The sequence below is a fragment of the Ichthyophthirius multifiliis genome (assembly GCF_000220395.1).
Source record: "Ichthyophthirius multifiliis unplaced genomic scaffold scaff_1120509251017, whole genome shotgun sequence".
Classification (NCBI taxonomy): domain Eukaryota; phylum Ciliophora; class Oligohymenophorea; order Hymenostomatida; genus Ichthyophthirius; species Ichthyophthirius multifiliis.
Window position 1 is genome coordinate 50,113 of NW_004086281.1, and position 16,324 is coordinate 66,436.

The 16,324-nt window shown below is 17.6% G+C and overlaps 3 protein-coding genes across 3 annotated transcripts, besides 23 other annotated features; all 3 read left to right on the forward strand. All coding sequences in view use genetic code 6, as the record gives it.

Annotated features, from left to right (window-relative positions):
* Window positions 1–205: 205 nt before the first annotated feature.
* Window positions 206–261: a microsatellite.
* A 50-nt stretch (window positions 262–311) lies between these two features.
* Window positions 312–404: a microsatellite.
* Window positions 403–449: a microsatellite.
* A 118-nt stretch (window positions 450–567) lies between these two features.
* Window positions 568–1,548, forward strand: IMG5_129420 (hypothetical protein; the record flags this gene model as incomplete). Its single annotated transcript, XM_004032095.1, has 2 exons — window positions 568–973; window positions 1,073–1,548. 2 exons carry the CDS (start codon window positions 568–570, stop codon window positions 1,546–1,548), a joined length of 882 nt encoding a protein of 293 aa, XP_004032143.1.
* Window positions 1,005–1,045: a microsatellite.
* Window positions 1,549–2,429: 881 nt separating the features above from the next.
* Window positions 2,430–2,470: a microsatellite.
* Window positions 2,471–4,823: 2,353 nt separating this feature from the next.
* Window positions 4,824–4,864: a microsatellite.
* Window positions 4,865–6,191: 1,327 nt separating this feature from the next.
* Window positions 6,192–6,239: a microsatellite.
* Window positions 6,192–6,240: a microsatellite.
* Window positions 6,192–6,247: a microsatellite.
* A 2,688-nt stretch (window positions 6,248–8,935) lies between these two features.
* Window positions 8,936–8,984: a microsatellite.
* A 119-nt stretch (window positions 8,985–9,103) lies between these two features.
* Window positions 9,104–9,149: a microsatellite.
* Window positions 9,150–9,698: 549 nt separating this feature from the next.
* Window positions 9,699–9,795: a microsatellite.
* Window positions 9,709–9,768: a microsatellite.
* Window positions 9,712–9,796: a microsatellite.
* Window positions 9,734–9,780: a microsatellite.
* Window positions 9,797–10,833: 1,037 nt separating the features above from the next.
* On the forward strand, window positions 10,834–12,201 carry IMG5_129430 (major facilitator superfamily protein, putative). The gene is made up of 5 exons (XM_004032096.1): window positions 10,834–10,852; window positions 10,964–11,141; window positions 11,191–11,525; window positions 11,575–11,761; window positions 11,807–12,201. Exons 2-5 carry the CDS (start codon window positions 10,978–10,980, stop codon window positions 12,135–12,137), a joined length of 1,017 nt encoding a protein of 338 aa, XP_004032144.1. The 5' UTR covers window positions 10,834–10,852; window positions 10,964–10,977; the 3' UTR covers window positions 12,138–12,201.
* A 244-nt stretch (window positions 12,202–12,445) lies between these two features.
* IMG5_129440 (hypothetical protein) lies at window positions 12,446–14,697 on the forward strand (the record flags this gene model as incomplete). Its single annotated transcript, XM_004032097.1, has 7 exons — window positions 12,446–12,911; window positions 12,955–13,362; window positions 13,404–13,583; window positions 13,625–13,898; window positions 13,940–14,278; window positions 14,327–14,377; window positions 14,493–14,697. The coding sequence occupies 7 exons, from the start codon at window positions 12,446–12,448 to the stop codon at window positions 14,695–14,697; spliced, it is 1,923 nt and encodes a 640-aa protein (XP_004032145.1).
* Window positions 14,401–14,477: a microsatellite.
* Window positions 14,698–16,043: 1,346 nt separating the features above from the next.
* Window positions 16,044–16,077: a microsatellite.
* Window positions 16,057–16,095: a microsatellite.
* Window positions 16,062–16,180: a microsatellite.
* Window positions 16,063–16,116: a microsatellite.
* Window positions 16,064–16,119: a microsatellite.
* Window positions 16,153–16,206: a microsatellite.
* Window positions 16,207–16,237: 31 nt separating this feature from the next.
* Window positions 16,238–16,309: a microsatellite.
* The last annotated feature ends 15 nt before the right edge of the window (window positions 16,310–16,324 follow it).

Consider the following 16,324-nt stretch of genomic DNA (forward strand, 5'->3'; position numbering starts at 1 on the left):
AATATGATATTTTTAAATTTTTATTCACATATTTCACAATATTCTTTTATTCCTCTTTAATTATATATAGGAAATTTGATAAATGATGTATTTTCAGACATTATAAGAAAATACAAATTTAATTAAAATTTTATCTTTTTTTAATATATTTCTTAAAATTTTACAATAAAATTTAAGTATCATATGAAAATTATAATTATAAATAAATATAATATATTAATAGTTATTTATAATAATATAATATATTGTGTTTTTATAATATAAAAAACAATCTAATATAAGTTTATCTTAATAACAAATATTGTATAATAAATTTATTTAATTTATTTAATTTAATTAAATTTAATTTAATTTAATTTAATTTAATTTAATTTAATTTAATTTAATTTTATTTAGTTTAATTTTTTGTATTTTGTTAAAAATTTTTGTATTTTGTTAAAAATTTTTGTTTTCAAATAATATAATATAAATAAAACATAAAATTATTAATAAATTAATTTAAATAATTAATATTTTTATTTTTATTAAAAATAATATTTACAAAATCTAAAATTCAAATTAATAAAAATGTAATTTAATAAAATATTTTTCCGTCCTCCATCACCTACATATACATCAAAAGAGTTTAAAGGCACTGACAGGTATTTTGAGATTCCTTCAAATGATATTAAAAAAAATAAAAGCACAAGAATTCCATGTTTATTAATGCCTTATATTTTAAATTAATAAAATATATCGAAATATTATATAGTTTATTTTCATGGCAATGCAGAAGACCTTGGAACGTCTTATGACTTTTTATATGATTTAAGAAATGAAGCAAAATGTAACATTTTACTTACTGAATATGGAGGATATGGACTTTATCAATAAACTGATTCAAGTGTTAAATAAATAGAATATGATTCAGAAATAGTTCTTATTTATATTAATGAGGTATTAAAAACTCCTAAATAAAATATAATTTTGTTAGGTATTAATTATCTTACAAAAATTAATGTATGATAAAATATTTAAATATTATAAAAATTATATAATATTATAATCTAATAAATTCAAATTATTTTAAAAGGAAGATCTATGGGAAGCGGTCCAGCATGTTTACTTGCTTCAAAATATTAAGTTAGGGGGTTAATGTTGATTTCTGCATTTACTTCATTAAGAGATGTAGCTAAAAAATTTGTAGGAAGTTTTATTAGTAAAATAGTTCAAAATGGATTTCAAAATATTGATTTAATTGATAAAATATTATGTCCTATATTAATTATTCATGGAAAAAATGATAAATTAGTTCCAGTTAAGCATGCTCATTATTTAGCAGATAAAGTTAATAATAGAGTAACTTAATTTTATTAAAATAATATGACACATAATGATTATGATTTTGACAAAGATATTAAAATTAATATTTTGACTTTTCTAAAAGAAAAAATGTTTATCTACTAAGAAGAAAATGATCCGATTTTATCTAAATTTGAAGTTCTAATGTAAGAAAAGTTTATTTATATATATCCGGAATATTAATAGTTTTTTACAAAAAATGATTGAATATTAATTTATAAAAGTTAAAGTGAATTTGTAAAATTATATATTTAATAATAATTTGTTTTTTATATGTATATACATACATCAGTTTTCTTTTTTTTAAAATAAAATTTATTTTATTTTTCATTAATAAAATAACAAATAATTCAATTAAAAAAAAAAGAAAACATTAATAAAATATAAAAAAATAATTATAAATTAGATAATGTAAATATTCGGTTATTCTTCAAGAAAATTAGAAATATTAGAAGTACAGTAATAATCTGAAATTTAAAAAAAGTATTAATTCGATAATGAAAATATACAATTAGTTTTTAATAAATTAGTTTTATTACAAATTATGTTTGGATTTATTTTATTTGTTATTTCGATTACGAATTTAGCATTTCAACTATCTTCTCTTAACTTTTTAGCTTTTATTTTTTATTTTTACTAAATATCATCTGGATTGATAATAAAAATAACATATAACTTTAAAATTATTGAAAATGAAACCAAAATAAATTTACTTATCTTTTATTTGTAACAGTTTTGTGTATTTATTTTACCAATTTTAGCAATTTCGCTTATTTTTAAAGGAGAAAATTATTTTGTAGCAAACGAATTACAAACACATGAATTTTTGCGGAAATTTTAATTTTTTTTGAATATTTTAGACTTTTTTATTTTGTTTGGAGTCTTTTATTCCATTTTTAGTTTCTCATATTATAAATATATAATTAAATTTTATATATATACATCTTCAATATCAGGATTAGCAACTTGTATTTATTTGTTAATAGGATTTTTTGAAAGTTAAACTGCTTTTATGTTTATCTTTTTAATTATTTTGTTAATTTTATTAATACTTTCTAATTATTTTGCATGGTAAAAAGGATTTGCTATAATTGGTACTTTATTTTTAATTGTTACATTTTTTTTAATTTCTGTTAACGGAAGCTTTTATAGAAAAGGTTAGGAAATAGAGAAATAATTTTAAAATGATTGCACAAATTAGATTTAGTTTATCCATTAAGATTATTTAAAATAATTAGGTTGTCCTAATAAATATGTAGAGTAGTAAGAAACATAAATTTTCCCTGATTGTTTAAGAGAAAATCAATAAATTTAATGGGAAATTGATGAAGGAAAATTGAATATTGAAAAAATCAATTAGTTAAAATGCTTAAATATTAATTGTTGCGCCTTAGCTGCAACAGCATTTACTGAAGTTGAATATTTAAAAGGAAATCTATATCTATTTTTAATTTTAAATATTTTTTTTTTAATTGTTTTGTCTTATAATTATGTTTCAAATAAACTTGATGAATGTGAAGAAATTTTAAGCAAAAAGGGAGAAAAAATAACTTTTTTTATTTTCTTATTAATATTATTGTTTATAATTATTTACTCGTAAATGGTTAGTAAGAATAATCATAATATTTTAAAATAATAAATAGAAGAAAAAGACTTAAAAATGCCAAATGAAAACTCTCCTTAATATAAAATATATACTAATGCATAAGTACAGGAAAATAATGAATGTCAACAAAAGTTTGATTTTTATTACTAAAAATAATATTTGGATTCTTTCTAAAATATTGATTATACTTAAAATTAAGAAATTTTAGTTATTGTTATATCTAATTTTCTTGATATTAAAATATTATCCTCTTTTAATGATCCACATATAAAAATTTACGACAAAAATTTTTCTTAATTGTTTCTCCAGGAAAGCTTAGAAAAAAATTAATAATTTTTAGCTGCTAAAGGTAACATAGAAAATATAAAAGAGCTATTTATTTATCATGTATGTTTAAATACATAAGACATATAACAAAATTGTAAATTATTTTTATATTACATATTATAAAAGTTTTTTTTAAAAATAAGATAATTTAGTTGTAAGAGTAAATAATATTGAATAAAAATAGCTTAAAAAAAGTAGATTTTTTAAAACTCCTTAATTTGAAAATAAACCCGTATAAAGTTTGAAATTTCAGGACTTAAAATTAAAAATAATTGATTTACATACAAATGCTTTAATTACATATTAATAAATCGAAATTTTTTTATACTAAGATTTAAAATAATGCATTTAGCAAGATATAAAACCTGATTTATAATATAAAGGCTTTTAAAAGGATTTTTTTACAATAAGTAATCTATAAGTTAGTTCTTATACGATTTTCATAAAAAGTAAAGGCTTTAATTATTCTTGTGAATAGGTTGCTTTAAAAGCGAATTAATAAGAAATATTGGAAATTTATTTGAACAAAATGCTAAACAAAAATTAAATAAGAGTAATCATTTAATGGAAAAGTGAATTTGCGAAATTAAATATTTTCTCCAATTTTAATTATGGATCAAATTTAGATTGTATTACCGGATTTTTCAATCATTAATGTCCAACTTAAATTTTAGAAAGTTCAAAACAACAAAAAGTAGAAAGTATTCTTATAAATAATTTAAGTTCAAATAATTATTTATTTTTTGTAAAGCAAAACCTTAATTAAAAAGAATATGAAACGTTGATTAAAGCAGGAAAAATTAATTACAATGAGATTATGTTACATTCGGGTGCTAAAGTTTCAATTTTTACTTAAAACTTAAGTTTTCCTGTTTATCAAAGCTTTATTCCTGATTCTAATGATTTTTAAGTTTTTAAAGAAGAAAATTTAGCTTGGGTTATTGGTTGTTTTAATGGAGATTATGGTAATAAATTTTAAGAAATTAATTTGTATTGGAAATAACATAATGAAGAATTATATTTATTAAAATAAAATAAATAATAATTTCCTTCGGCCGAAATTTGCACAAAAATATATCAGAAGAACAAACACAAATGAAAAATAATATTGAATTTAATTATTCTTTATTATATTTATATTTTGTTATAGTTTTTATAAAAAAAGTTATTTTCATTTATTTTAAAAAATAAAATCGTTTGTATGAATTTTGCAAAATCAAATTACAATTTTGTGTAACTTGATGTTCGAAAAACATTATTTTAATTTTGCTTTGTTTTAGGTGATAACTCAAGATAATATACTTGAAACTATCGAAGCGAACAAAGCTTTTTTTCATTTTTTTAAAAAATTAAATTTATATACTTAAATAAAAAATAAGCATAAAATTAAAATTAACAAATTCGTAAATAAAATAAAAATTTAATTTTAAATAAAATTATTTTTATACCTAATATATTTAATAGTATAAAATTAATATATAGATATTTTAAATTTATTATCATAACTTTTGCTTTAAATAAATAAAATAATATGAAAAATTATAATAATATATTAATAAGAAAAAATATTAAAAAAAAAAATTAAATAAGGCTGTAAAGTGTACTCACTAAGAGACTATATGTCTATGATTTGTGAGATTACGGAACTAGCCAAAATTAATATATATTTGTGTAAATATTTGTGAATTAATTTGCAAATATTTTTAAAAAATATATTACATACATTTATGGAATATATAATTATTTCATGTTAATTTTATTTTCATATTCAGTAAATGTTATAAAATAAAAAATAAATTACTCAAAATTAAATTTTATAACTTTTTTTTAATTTTAATATAAAATTATTTTATTCTTTTTTTGTAAAAAATATAAAATTAATATATAATATATAAAACTTTAAATAAACCTTTATGCAAAATCAAAACGTTTAAAATTAAAAATCTGTAAAAAAAGACGCAAATTCGATAGAATAAGATGTACATTCAAAAAACGCTATAAGTGACAATAATTCACAAAATCATATAAGTCCTCATAAAAATGATGAAATATTGAAGTACGAATAATTATTAAATAAAAACATAAACTAATAATTATAATAAGATCATTATGTAGAATCTAAATATATAAGTAATAATTCTGATACAATATTATGGTATGTTTGCGTTACAACTATTTTATTAACTGGAATATTCACTATCATAATATTTTCATTATTATTTAGTTACGAATTCAAGATTTACAACTTAGTTAAGGAAAAACAAATAAAAAACGATTTTGCTTATATAGTTAGTAGCTGCTGGAAATATTATTACATCGACTTTTGGTTGTACTATAAGCAGTTATTTGAAATTTTTCAATTTTTTTTTTGTATAATATTATATTTTAATAAGTCAATAATTTTGAGAATTACTTTTACAATTCTTTTTGTCATAAACTTCGTTTTAACATTCCTTAATTTTACAAAAATTGAATATTATATTTACAATTCAAATAATTACTTAGATTTTCGTTCAGTTAACCCAAAATATAAGTATTTAAATTAGAAAGATGTTAATTATGAAAGTGACTTTAAAGGCAATTTTTAAAATTATTTTTTATTTATGTAAATTTATGTTTATTCGACTGGAATATCTATATTGATTTAGTTATTATGTATATTTTATTTAAATTCAATATATATTATATTGAATAATAAATATGGATAAACTCCTACTTATGATCCGCTTAATAATAGCACAATAAAAGTATAAAACAAATAAATTTATGTTACTATAAATCCTAATAAAAAAGAAAATGGTTTAATAACTAAAATTGAGGATGAATGCAAATATGTATGCTGAAAAATCAAATAGTATATATAAAATAAAAAAATATATAATTTGTGTTTTTTGCAAAATTAATATTTAAATGTTTTATTATTTATTATTAATAATTAATTATTTATTATTAATAATTAATTATTTTTAAAAAATATATAATTATCAACACCTTTTTTATTGTGTTTTATAATTGTTATCAAAAAACTGAGCAATTTATCGGGGAAAGAACATAGGCGTATTTTTTTAATATTAAGAATATGCTGGTCTTTTTTTAGCAGAAAAATATTCAGAAGGTTTTGCACCAGTCCAATAAACAAGGCAATTATACATTAAAAAAGGAATTTGTAATAAAAGTACAGCTAACAAGAATTTTTATGTATAGTTAAACTATTTCTATTCTATCAAATTTACATAAGATAGAAAAACTAATGTATTCCAAACCATCCATTCGAAAAAATAATTTGGGTGTCTGCACCATTTCCAAAATCCTTAATCACAAACTAAAGTTTATCTTTCTTACAGAGAAGTATTTTTTTGCCATTATATTTTTTAAAAATCTGCTTTATTTTCTAAATACAAAAACAAGAACCAAAGCATCATACCAATATATTCTAATAGGTGTATATTTTCATTTTTATTTAGGCCTATTATAAGAGCAGGTAAAGCCAAAGAAATTATGTTTGCATAACATTGAATTAAAATATCAATTTAGCACCAAAAAGTGACATTCATATTTTTTTCTTAAAATTTCTGTACTGCATATTAATATCTGGGTAAATCAGGTTTTTTCACTGACCAAACACCTTTTAAGATAAAATTAAGTGCTCCTAAAAACATTCTACCCCCTTAAAATAAATAGCATATTCCTATCATTACTTGACGCGTTGTATTTGCTTTTTCAAAATTTAATAAAACTTACAAGCCAATAGTTGCTAAACCCATTGGCCATGCTATATCTACAAACCACATACGTTTAAATATAAAAGCTGGTATACAAGCTACGGGTATAAATATTAATAGTTAAGCACACATATTAATTTAAAATTATTTTTTTATATCATCTAATTAATTGAAAAGATAAAAAGTTGTTATTCCTATTACAATTAATTTTATGTTATTCATTTTTTATTTATTATTAAATTATTATTTTTTTCTTAAATAAATATTGGAAAAAAATAAAAAAAATTTCTAATATTTATAAACCAAAAATAGTAAATAAAAAATATTAATATTGAGTAGATGGATTAAGAAAACTAAAAAAAAAGAATTTCATATCACTTAATGTCATAATATTAGAAAAAAAGGTAAGTGTTCTATATATAAATATCAATATAGATATACTAAATTAATGAATATCTTTAAAAGCAATTAAAAAAATTATACTAAAAAGTGGATGATGAGTCCCATCTTTTTAAATAAATATTATAGTAAACTAGAAGTAATTCTTAAGTATATTAATAATTTTGATAAAGCTGTGCTTAAAATATAAGCATAAATACCTTTATAAAGAAAATGATCTAATAATCTTATTGTTAATAAAAATTTAGAAAAAATAATAAAATATAGAGAAGAAATAGTTTGACATGCAATTAATAATTTATAATAGATTTACTAAATTACAGTAATAAAAAAAATTAAGTAAATATAATTTTTTTTTAAATAAAATATAATTTTCCTTTTTAGAAATTTAAAAAAATACATATATAGAATAATTAATAACTATATAATAAAAACTAATTAATGAAAGTGAATTTATCTAAATTATAAAATAAACAAATTAACTTAAATTTAATATAGGAAAAATATAAAACATAAATAAATAACTTTACATCTAAAGTAAATAATTAATTTTGTAACAAAGTAGATTAATATGCTTAAATAAAATCAATTATAGGAAATAAATTTGGGAATAAAAAAAAATAATCTATGATTAATTAAAAGATGATGATATTGTATCTATATGAATATAAGAAAGATAAAATATTAAAGACTAAATTCGAGAATAATAAAAAAAAAAATATGATAATACAATTAATTGAAATAATATAGATTCATTACTAAAATAACGAAATAAATATGATAATAGCAAATAATCTATATAATTTCAGTTAATAAAATATAATGAAATATGAATACTTTTAATTTTTAATAAATCATTAATATACAATTAAAATAACAGTAATAAAAAACTATAAATTATCTAGTTATAACAATCTAAATTAATAATAATCAATAAATATAAAAAATTGATGTTCTAAAATAATAATCTGATAATTTATATAAAGTAATAGTAGGAACTAATAAAATGAATAAAGAATATATAACTTAAAAAATAAATAATAATGTATAGAAAAATTATTGGTTGATTTAATGATATAAAACACGGCAATTATAGATTCAGATTTTTATTACTTATATGTTTGTAATAGCTAAGAAAATTAAGATTTTTCATGAGAAGCTAGTACATAAAAATTAAATATATACAATTATTTTTATAATTTAGGAAATGAATAAGAAGTTATTTTAAGCACAATAAATAATATTATGGATTATAATATGGGATAAATATATTTGCGATTGAATTATAACAGGACTAAACATTTAAAATCTTAATATCTAAGAATTTATTTACAAAATTGTAATTTCAAATTATGATGGCGAAAATAAACCGATGATAATACATATGTTGATTTATTTATTTATTTTTATATGTTTCGGTACTTCCATGTTATTAAGTATGTCGCCATGTGTAAATTTATATAACTATGACTAAAGTTAAACCTCTAAATAGTTCTTCAGACTTAAAAGTACATACAAATTTGAATTATTTTTTATCTTATTTTTATATATATATAATATTATTTTTTATAAAATATTTAATTTTATTTAGATAAATTTAAAAATAAGAATATATATATTATGATAATATATACATATAAAAGATACAAATTAAATTAGAAAAATAAATTTTTGAGATTATTTGATATAAATAAAAATATATTTTATTTAATATTAATTTTTTATATACTTTATAATATTAATTTATAAATTAAAATAATCTCTAAAAATTATAAAGCTTTTAATTTTATTTACTAAAAGCTTTTTTAATTATTTTATTATAAAATTTTATACATAAATTTTTTATATAATTCTAATTATTAATAGAATTTATATATAATTAAAGCATTTTTATGTTTTTCATTTGAAAATAGATGGTAAGTTATTTTTGATTTCTTCGACTAAAAATAATAAAAATACTAATATTTTTTATATTATTAATACCTGGCATAAAGTATATTGAATCACCTAATTTAAATATAGTATCTTTGTACAAATATTCTTATGTGTTTAATTTTTTAAATAAAAGTTATAAATTACTTTTAAATAATTGTTTAGCGTCTTATTCGTCTTTAAAATTTGGGAAAAAACAACTTTTTTCATGATTTGGTTTTAAATAAATTTCATTTGTCATAACTAATCGTAGTTTTTCTCTTTAATCTGTTATATTATAATCTATAAAGAGCTTAAATATGAAATCTGTAAGGTTTTCATAAAAATTTCTTTTTTTAATTTCAGGATTTTACATTGGGTTAAAAATATTTATATTTAGATAAAAAAATATTAATAAACAAAAAATTTAATAAAATAAAATATTTAATAATTAAAAAAATAAGATAATAAATATATTTATAAATAAAAATTATTATTTATGCAAGCTATATTTATTTAATATGTAATATTAATTTTATAAATATTATATATTATTTTAAATTTATCATAATTTAATATTTTGCAAATAAAAGATAATTAATTATTAATAATTTTATTTTTAATATATTTTATAATAAAATTTGAAATTTAAATTTTAAAGTTTATTTACACAAGAATAAATAATATGAATTTTTATATATAATAATATAAATTCTATATAATTAAATTTAGTTTATAATAATCAAGCTTAATGTATGAAGTTATTTGTTAATTTTAATTTTTTTACAATTAATTATATTGTAACCATAATTTTAGTCATTTTTATTATAATATATAAATTTTAAATAATTCTTATTAATAATAAATATCCAAATAAATTTAATAAATAATTAAATAAAAATGGATTAGAGCTAATTAATATTTTAAACAAAAGAAAACAGAATAATTGATTTAGAAGAGGTAATTATTATCTAAATTTTAAAAATTTGTTTATTTTATTAAAAATTAGGTTATGAATAATATTGGAGATAACTTTTATTACTAAAAAAGACAACTTCTTTTTATTTGGTTGATGTTTATATGTTTAAGTTTTAATTTCTTTCTTTTGCCTTCAACAACATATCCTCCTTTATTTTTAGACATAAAAGGCTAAATTTGTACAGAAGATGATGTAAATTATAAAAATTTTATTATTTAAAAAAAAAAAAAAGTAGTGGATGTAATGAAGGTTCTACTATATCAGGATCAATATATTAATCTGCTGCTGTCGAGTTTCGACTATATTGTGATAATAGAGACTTAAGAAACGCTTTATAATCTATTTCGATGGTTGGAGCTGGTATAGGTCTTTTATTTATAAATTATTTTTCTGATAATTATAGTAGAAAAAAGTCTATTATTACTGCTTGGATCATAGGATCTATATCTTCAATAATTTATTCTATTACTACTTATGTATCCCTTTTATTTATTTGTAGCTTTGGGGTCGGATTAGGACTGAATGTTTTATTAGTTTTATTTTTAGTCTAAATAAATGAATTGAGTGGTATTTTTTTCTATTTAAAAAAAATTAGAATATTAATTAATTATTTTTTATTATTTAAAATATTATTAAATTTAAATTAAAAATATTCTTATGTATTTTTTTAATAATAAGCTACATATAGAGTTATGGGTATTACTGTAGCTTATGCTATTAGTAGTTTTGGATAAATAGTAATATATCTTATTATTATGATTACTAAAAATTGGAGAGAATAAATATTATATTTTTTGGGTATTCCCTCTATAATTTTATGTGCTTTCAGTTTTTTTATTATTGATGACTAGCCAAGGTTATATTATTTATTAAATAAATTAATTTTTTTTATTATTATTTTTTAGGTTTTTAATTTTAAAAGATACTAAGAAATGTATACAAATGCTAAATAAAATATCATAAGTAAATAAAACAAGTGAATATATGTAAAGCATATAACTTAGAGAAATAAGTACCTAACAAGAAAACAGTGGTAAAGATTTATCAAAGAAATATACATATATTGATCTATTCATTTATAAATCATAATTAAAAATTGTTATTCCTTTAACTTTAGCTATGCTATTTTTAAATACATTATATTATGGAAGCTAGCTTTCTTTAGATAGTGTAGGATTTACATTCTAAGAAAATTGTCTTTATGTTGGTATTTCGGAATTATTAGGATATTTTCTATCAAGTAATTTTTACTTAATATAAATCAATATATTTTTTTTCTAAAAAACAAGATTATATTTGTTAAAGATTTAAAAGGAAAAGATATGGAATATTAACAATTTTGATAACAAGTATATTTCTTATTCTATGTGGTATATTTGAAGTTCCTTTAAGTTGCTTAGATAAAAATTGTTATTAGAAAAATTTATAAATGATTTTTACATGCTTTGCCAGATTCATAGTTTCTTTTTCATTTAGGTAACTTTTACTTAATTTTTTTTATTTTATTTTATTAATTAAAAGCTTTATTTTAATATAAATTGGAGAAGCTTATCCAACTACACTTAAAGCTATAGGGTATGGATTTAGTACAGGATTCTCTTTCTTAGGGGGTGTAGTAAGTCCGTATATTATTGATTTGTCAAATAAAAATGATTTTAATCCTATTATTAGTTTAGCTCTAGTAGGCATATTAAGTTGTGTTTCATTATTTTTTTCTTAAGAAACTTTTGGGAAACCAGATGTTTAGAATATCCCTGAATTAACTCGATAAATACTTTAAAGTGATGGTTTGTAAAACTTGGAAATTTAGAAAAATAAATAAAAAAACATAAATAATATTCAAACATAATGAGTTGAAAGATTTTTTAATAATATATATATTTAATTTTTTATTATTAATTTAAGATGAAAAGTTGGATTTGTATTTATAAATACTTTTTTAAAAATCATTATTTATTTATAAATATATTTATACATTTTTAAGTTTCAATTTAATTAATGTGTTTATTTCAAATTAATTAAAATATAATATTTTAATTTTTTTTATTTATTTTAAAATTATAAGAAAAAAATACTTACAAAAAATTTAAAAAAATAAATAAATAATTAATGAATATATAAAATAGTTAAAGCATATTTTTTGAATAATAGTCAGCTAATATGAGTTATTAGGATAAAATATTTGTAAAAATGCCCCCTTTAGATTCATTAAAAGCTGAATTAAGATAAGCAAGTTAATATTTGGCGGCTCATAAATTATATAATAGTGCAAAATGGTAATATTATAATAATTTTTTAATATTAATTAAAAAAAGGGCAAGTGAATTGCTTTTAGGGATAACAAAACAAAGCGATATAAACGAAAATATATTGTTAAGCAATTTTATAATAAATAATACTAATTAAGCTTATAGATTTCAAACTTAATATTAAGAAATATATGATGATACGTTTGATGCTATTTTAGTTGCTAGAAATTTATTTGATTTGAGGGAATACAAAAAATGTGCTAATATACTTAAAGATTTTATATATAATCCTAAAAACTAATCTGCAATATTTTTATATTATTATTCATTATACATGGCTGGAGAAATTAGAAAAGAAGAAGAAATGTATGAAGAAGGTAAAAAAGTAGTATTATTTTTTTTTATTTTATTTTTAAATAGAATAAAACTCTAAAAGAGTAATAAATTAAGAATTATAGTTAATACAAAGAGACTTATAAGAAATATATAATAGAAATGAACTTTCTGATCTAAATAGATATTTATATGGGTTAGTTCTAAAAGACTAGGAAAGAATTGAAGAAGCTAAAGAAATATTTTTAGGAGTTTTAAATGATTTTCCTTGCTTTTGGTCTGCTTGGATTGAATTATGTAAATTGATTTAATCAGAAGATTCTAAATTATTAGAGTTTAAAGATCATTGGATGAAAAACTTTTACTATAGTAGTTTCTGTTTAGAAAATCATAAAACTAATATATGTATTGAAATTAATTATGGTCTATTGTGCTTTTTTAAAACATCTACTTACTTAATAAATTAAATTGCACATTATTTTTATAATTCTTAAGGTAAAAAATATAAAAAAAATTAAAATATTTATTTTCTATAGATTTTGATGTATCTTTAGAATGGTTTGAAAAGTTAGTTGAAATTGACCCTTTCAGATATGAGAATATGGATACTTATAGTAATATATTATATATAAAGGAAAATTAAGGAGAATTAGCTAATCTAGCTTTAAGATGTTTTTATAACAATAAGTATGCAACTGAAACATGTTGTGTAGTAGGTAATTCTTTATTTAAAAACAATTAATTAACTAAAAAAAAGGAAATTATTATTCATTAATGGGAGAACATTTAAAAGCAGTAAATTATTTTAGAAAAGCTTTAAGATTAGATCGTAATTGTTTAGCTGCATGGACCTTAATGGGGCATGAGTATTTAGAAATGAAAAATATAGCAGGAGCAATCGAGGCATATAGAAATGCAGTTGAAATAGATCCTAAAGATTTTAGAGCGTGGTATGGTTTGGGATAAACATATGAGTTATAAACAATGAATCATTATGCATTATATTATTTCACAAGAGCTGTTATGTCGAGGTATTTTTTTTTTATTTTTAAATATTATATATATATTTTAGACCTAAAGATTCAAGAATGTGGAATGCAATGGGAACTTGTTATGAAAAATTGGGAAAAGCAAACGAAGCTACTCGTTGTTATGAAAGGGCTGAATGTGGAAAAGATAAAGAAGGGATAGCGTTATTTTAAATGGGAAAATTATATTAGTTGATGGGATTTGAAGAAAAGGCTATTTAATGTTTTGAAGAAAATTTAAAAAGAAAAGATGAAGAGCAAACTGTTGATAAAGAAATGGGAGAATGTCTTATTTTATTGGCTACACATTTTAAAAAAAAAATGAATATTGAGAAGGCTTTACATTATGCTCGAAGATTACAAGATATTAATGGGCCAGAAAGGTTTTTTTTATTTATTTATAATTTCAATAAATTTTTATATTTAAAAAGAGATGAGGCTAATAGCATAATTTATGAAATTAATTAAATTATTAATAATCAGTAATTAGAAAATCAAAAGCAAATATAATAATAAAATAATTAATAAATAAAATTTTTATAATAATAAAACTTTATTAAAAATTAATAATTGTTGTAATAAAATGCATAAATATAGACATAATTTTAAGGACAATTGTAATAATAGGATTAATACTAATAACCGTAATAGCAAAGTTACTAATTTAGTAATATTAATGGATTAAATTTATAGAATTTTAAATGAAATTTAAAAAAAAATTATGAATTATTTTGTAATTTTAATAAAATAGTTTAAAATTTAAAAATAATTATATATATAAATTTATTATTTAATAATATGAAAATAAAAAATAATATATTATATTATTTTAATAATAATTCAATTTTATATAATATATTTTAAATTAATATGAAAATGCAAAGACTATATTTCTGATTTAAAATTAATTTATATTAGAAAATTACTTATCATTTATAATATACTTGATTTGTTTTTGAATTCAAATATATATATTTAATAAAAAATAATTAAAAATGAAAAATAATATAAATAAATTTACATAGTTTTTTATATTAAATTATTAAAAATAGTTCAACTAATTTTAATTATACTTAAATATCAATTTTTCGCATTTTATTAACTAAAAAGTTTTAAATATTATATACATAAAAAGCTAAAAATTTTTACATATATACATATTTTTAAATTATATAAACTTAATTAATCTTCATTAATTAATGTATTTAATTTTAAACATATAATAATATTTTATTTTAGTTATAAAATATATGTTTTTTTTTGTTAATATATTAATAAAATATTAAATTATCATTAAAAAATACAGATATTTTATTTAAGAAAAATATTAATATATATTTAAATTAATTGATAAATATATATATATAATTATTTTTATTTAAAAGTAATTGTTATTAATATTTTAAATACATAAATATATAATTTATTTATTATATTGTAAAATGATTTTAATAAATATATTTTTTTAAAAAATAAATATAAAATTATTTTATTTATTATAGATCTTTAATATTTTTCCTACAAAGAAAAAATATATAAAAAATTAAATTTATATAAAGTTTAAAAACTAAATACATTCCTCCATAAAAAAGCCCAAAAATTAAAAAAATATTCAATTATTCTTTAAATTAAAAAATAATAATTCATTTAATCTAATAATAAAAAATATTATAAAAAGTATTTGAATAAGGGTCTTGGTTAGTACTACGAAAATAAAAATTTCGAAAAAAAATCTATTAAAATCCGAAAGTACGCTCATTTTTTTCAGCAGATATAATTCGCTAAATATTTTTAAACAGTGTGTCAAAAAATATTATTTTTTCACAATTGTCAATTCACTATTTTAATTTTTATTAGAAGAAAAAAAAAATTATAAGGAAATTTGAAAGAAAAAAAATATATGCAATAAAATTCATTATTAAAGGAATTTTCTTTAATGAAATACTAACAAATTTTTTTGTAGGTTAAATCGATAATTATGTTATTATTTTTATATAATTTTTAATGATTAATATATAAAATTATAATATTTTTTTTTATATAAATTAAAATAATATTATAATACATATTTTTTAATTTTTATAAATATTTGTAAATTATATATAAATTTATATAAATAAAAAAAAATATTTTAAAAAATAGATTATATTTATTTAATTTTTTTTTTTATTTAATTATTTTTAAATAATTTTTTTATTTATTAAATATTTTATTATATTTTTAATTATTATTTATGAATTTTAATTAATATTCAATATTTTAATAAATTATTATAATTATTATTTTTTTTAAATAATTTAATTTTTATTTTATTGGGATTAATTATTAATTTGGGTTTGAGTTTGGGGTTGGGGTTGGGGTTGGGGTTGGGGTTGGGGTTGGGGTTGGGGTTGGGGTTGGGGTTGGGGTTGGGGGGCCATGGGGTTGGC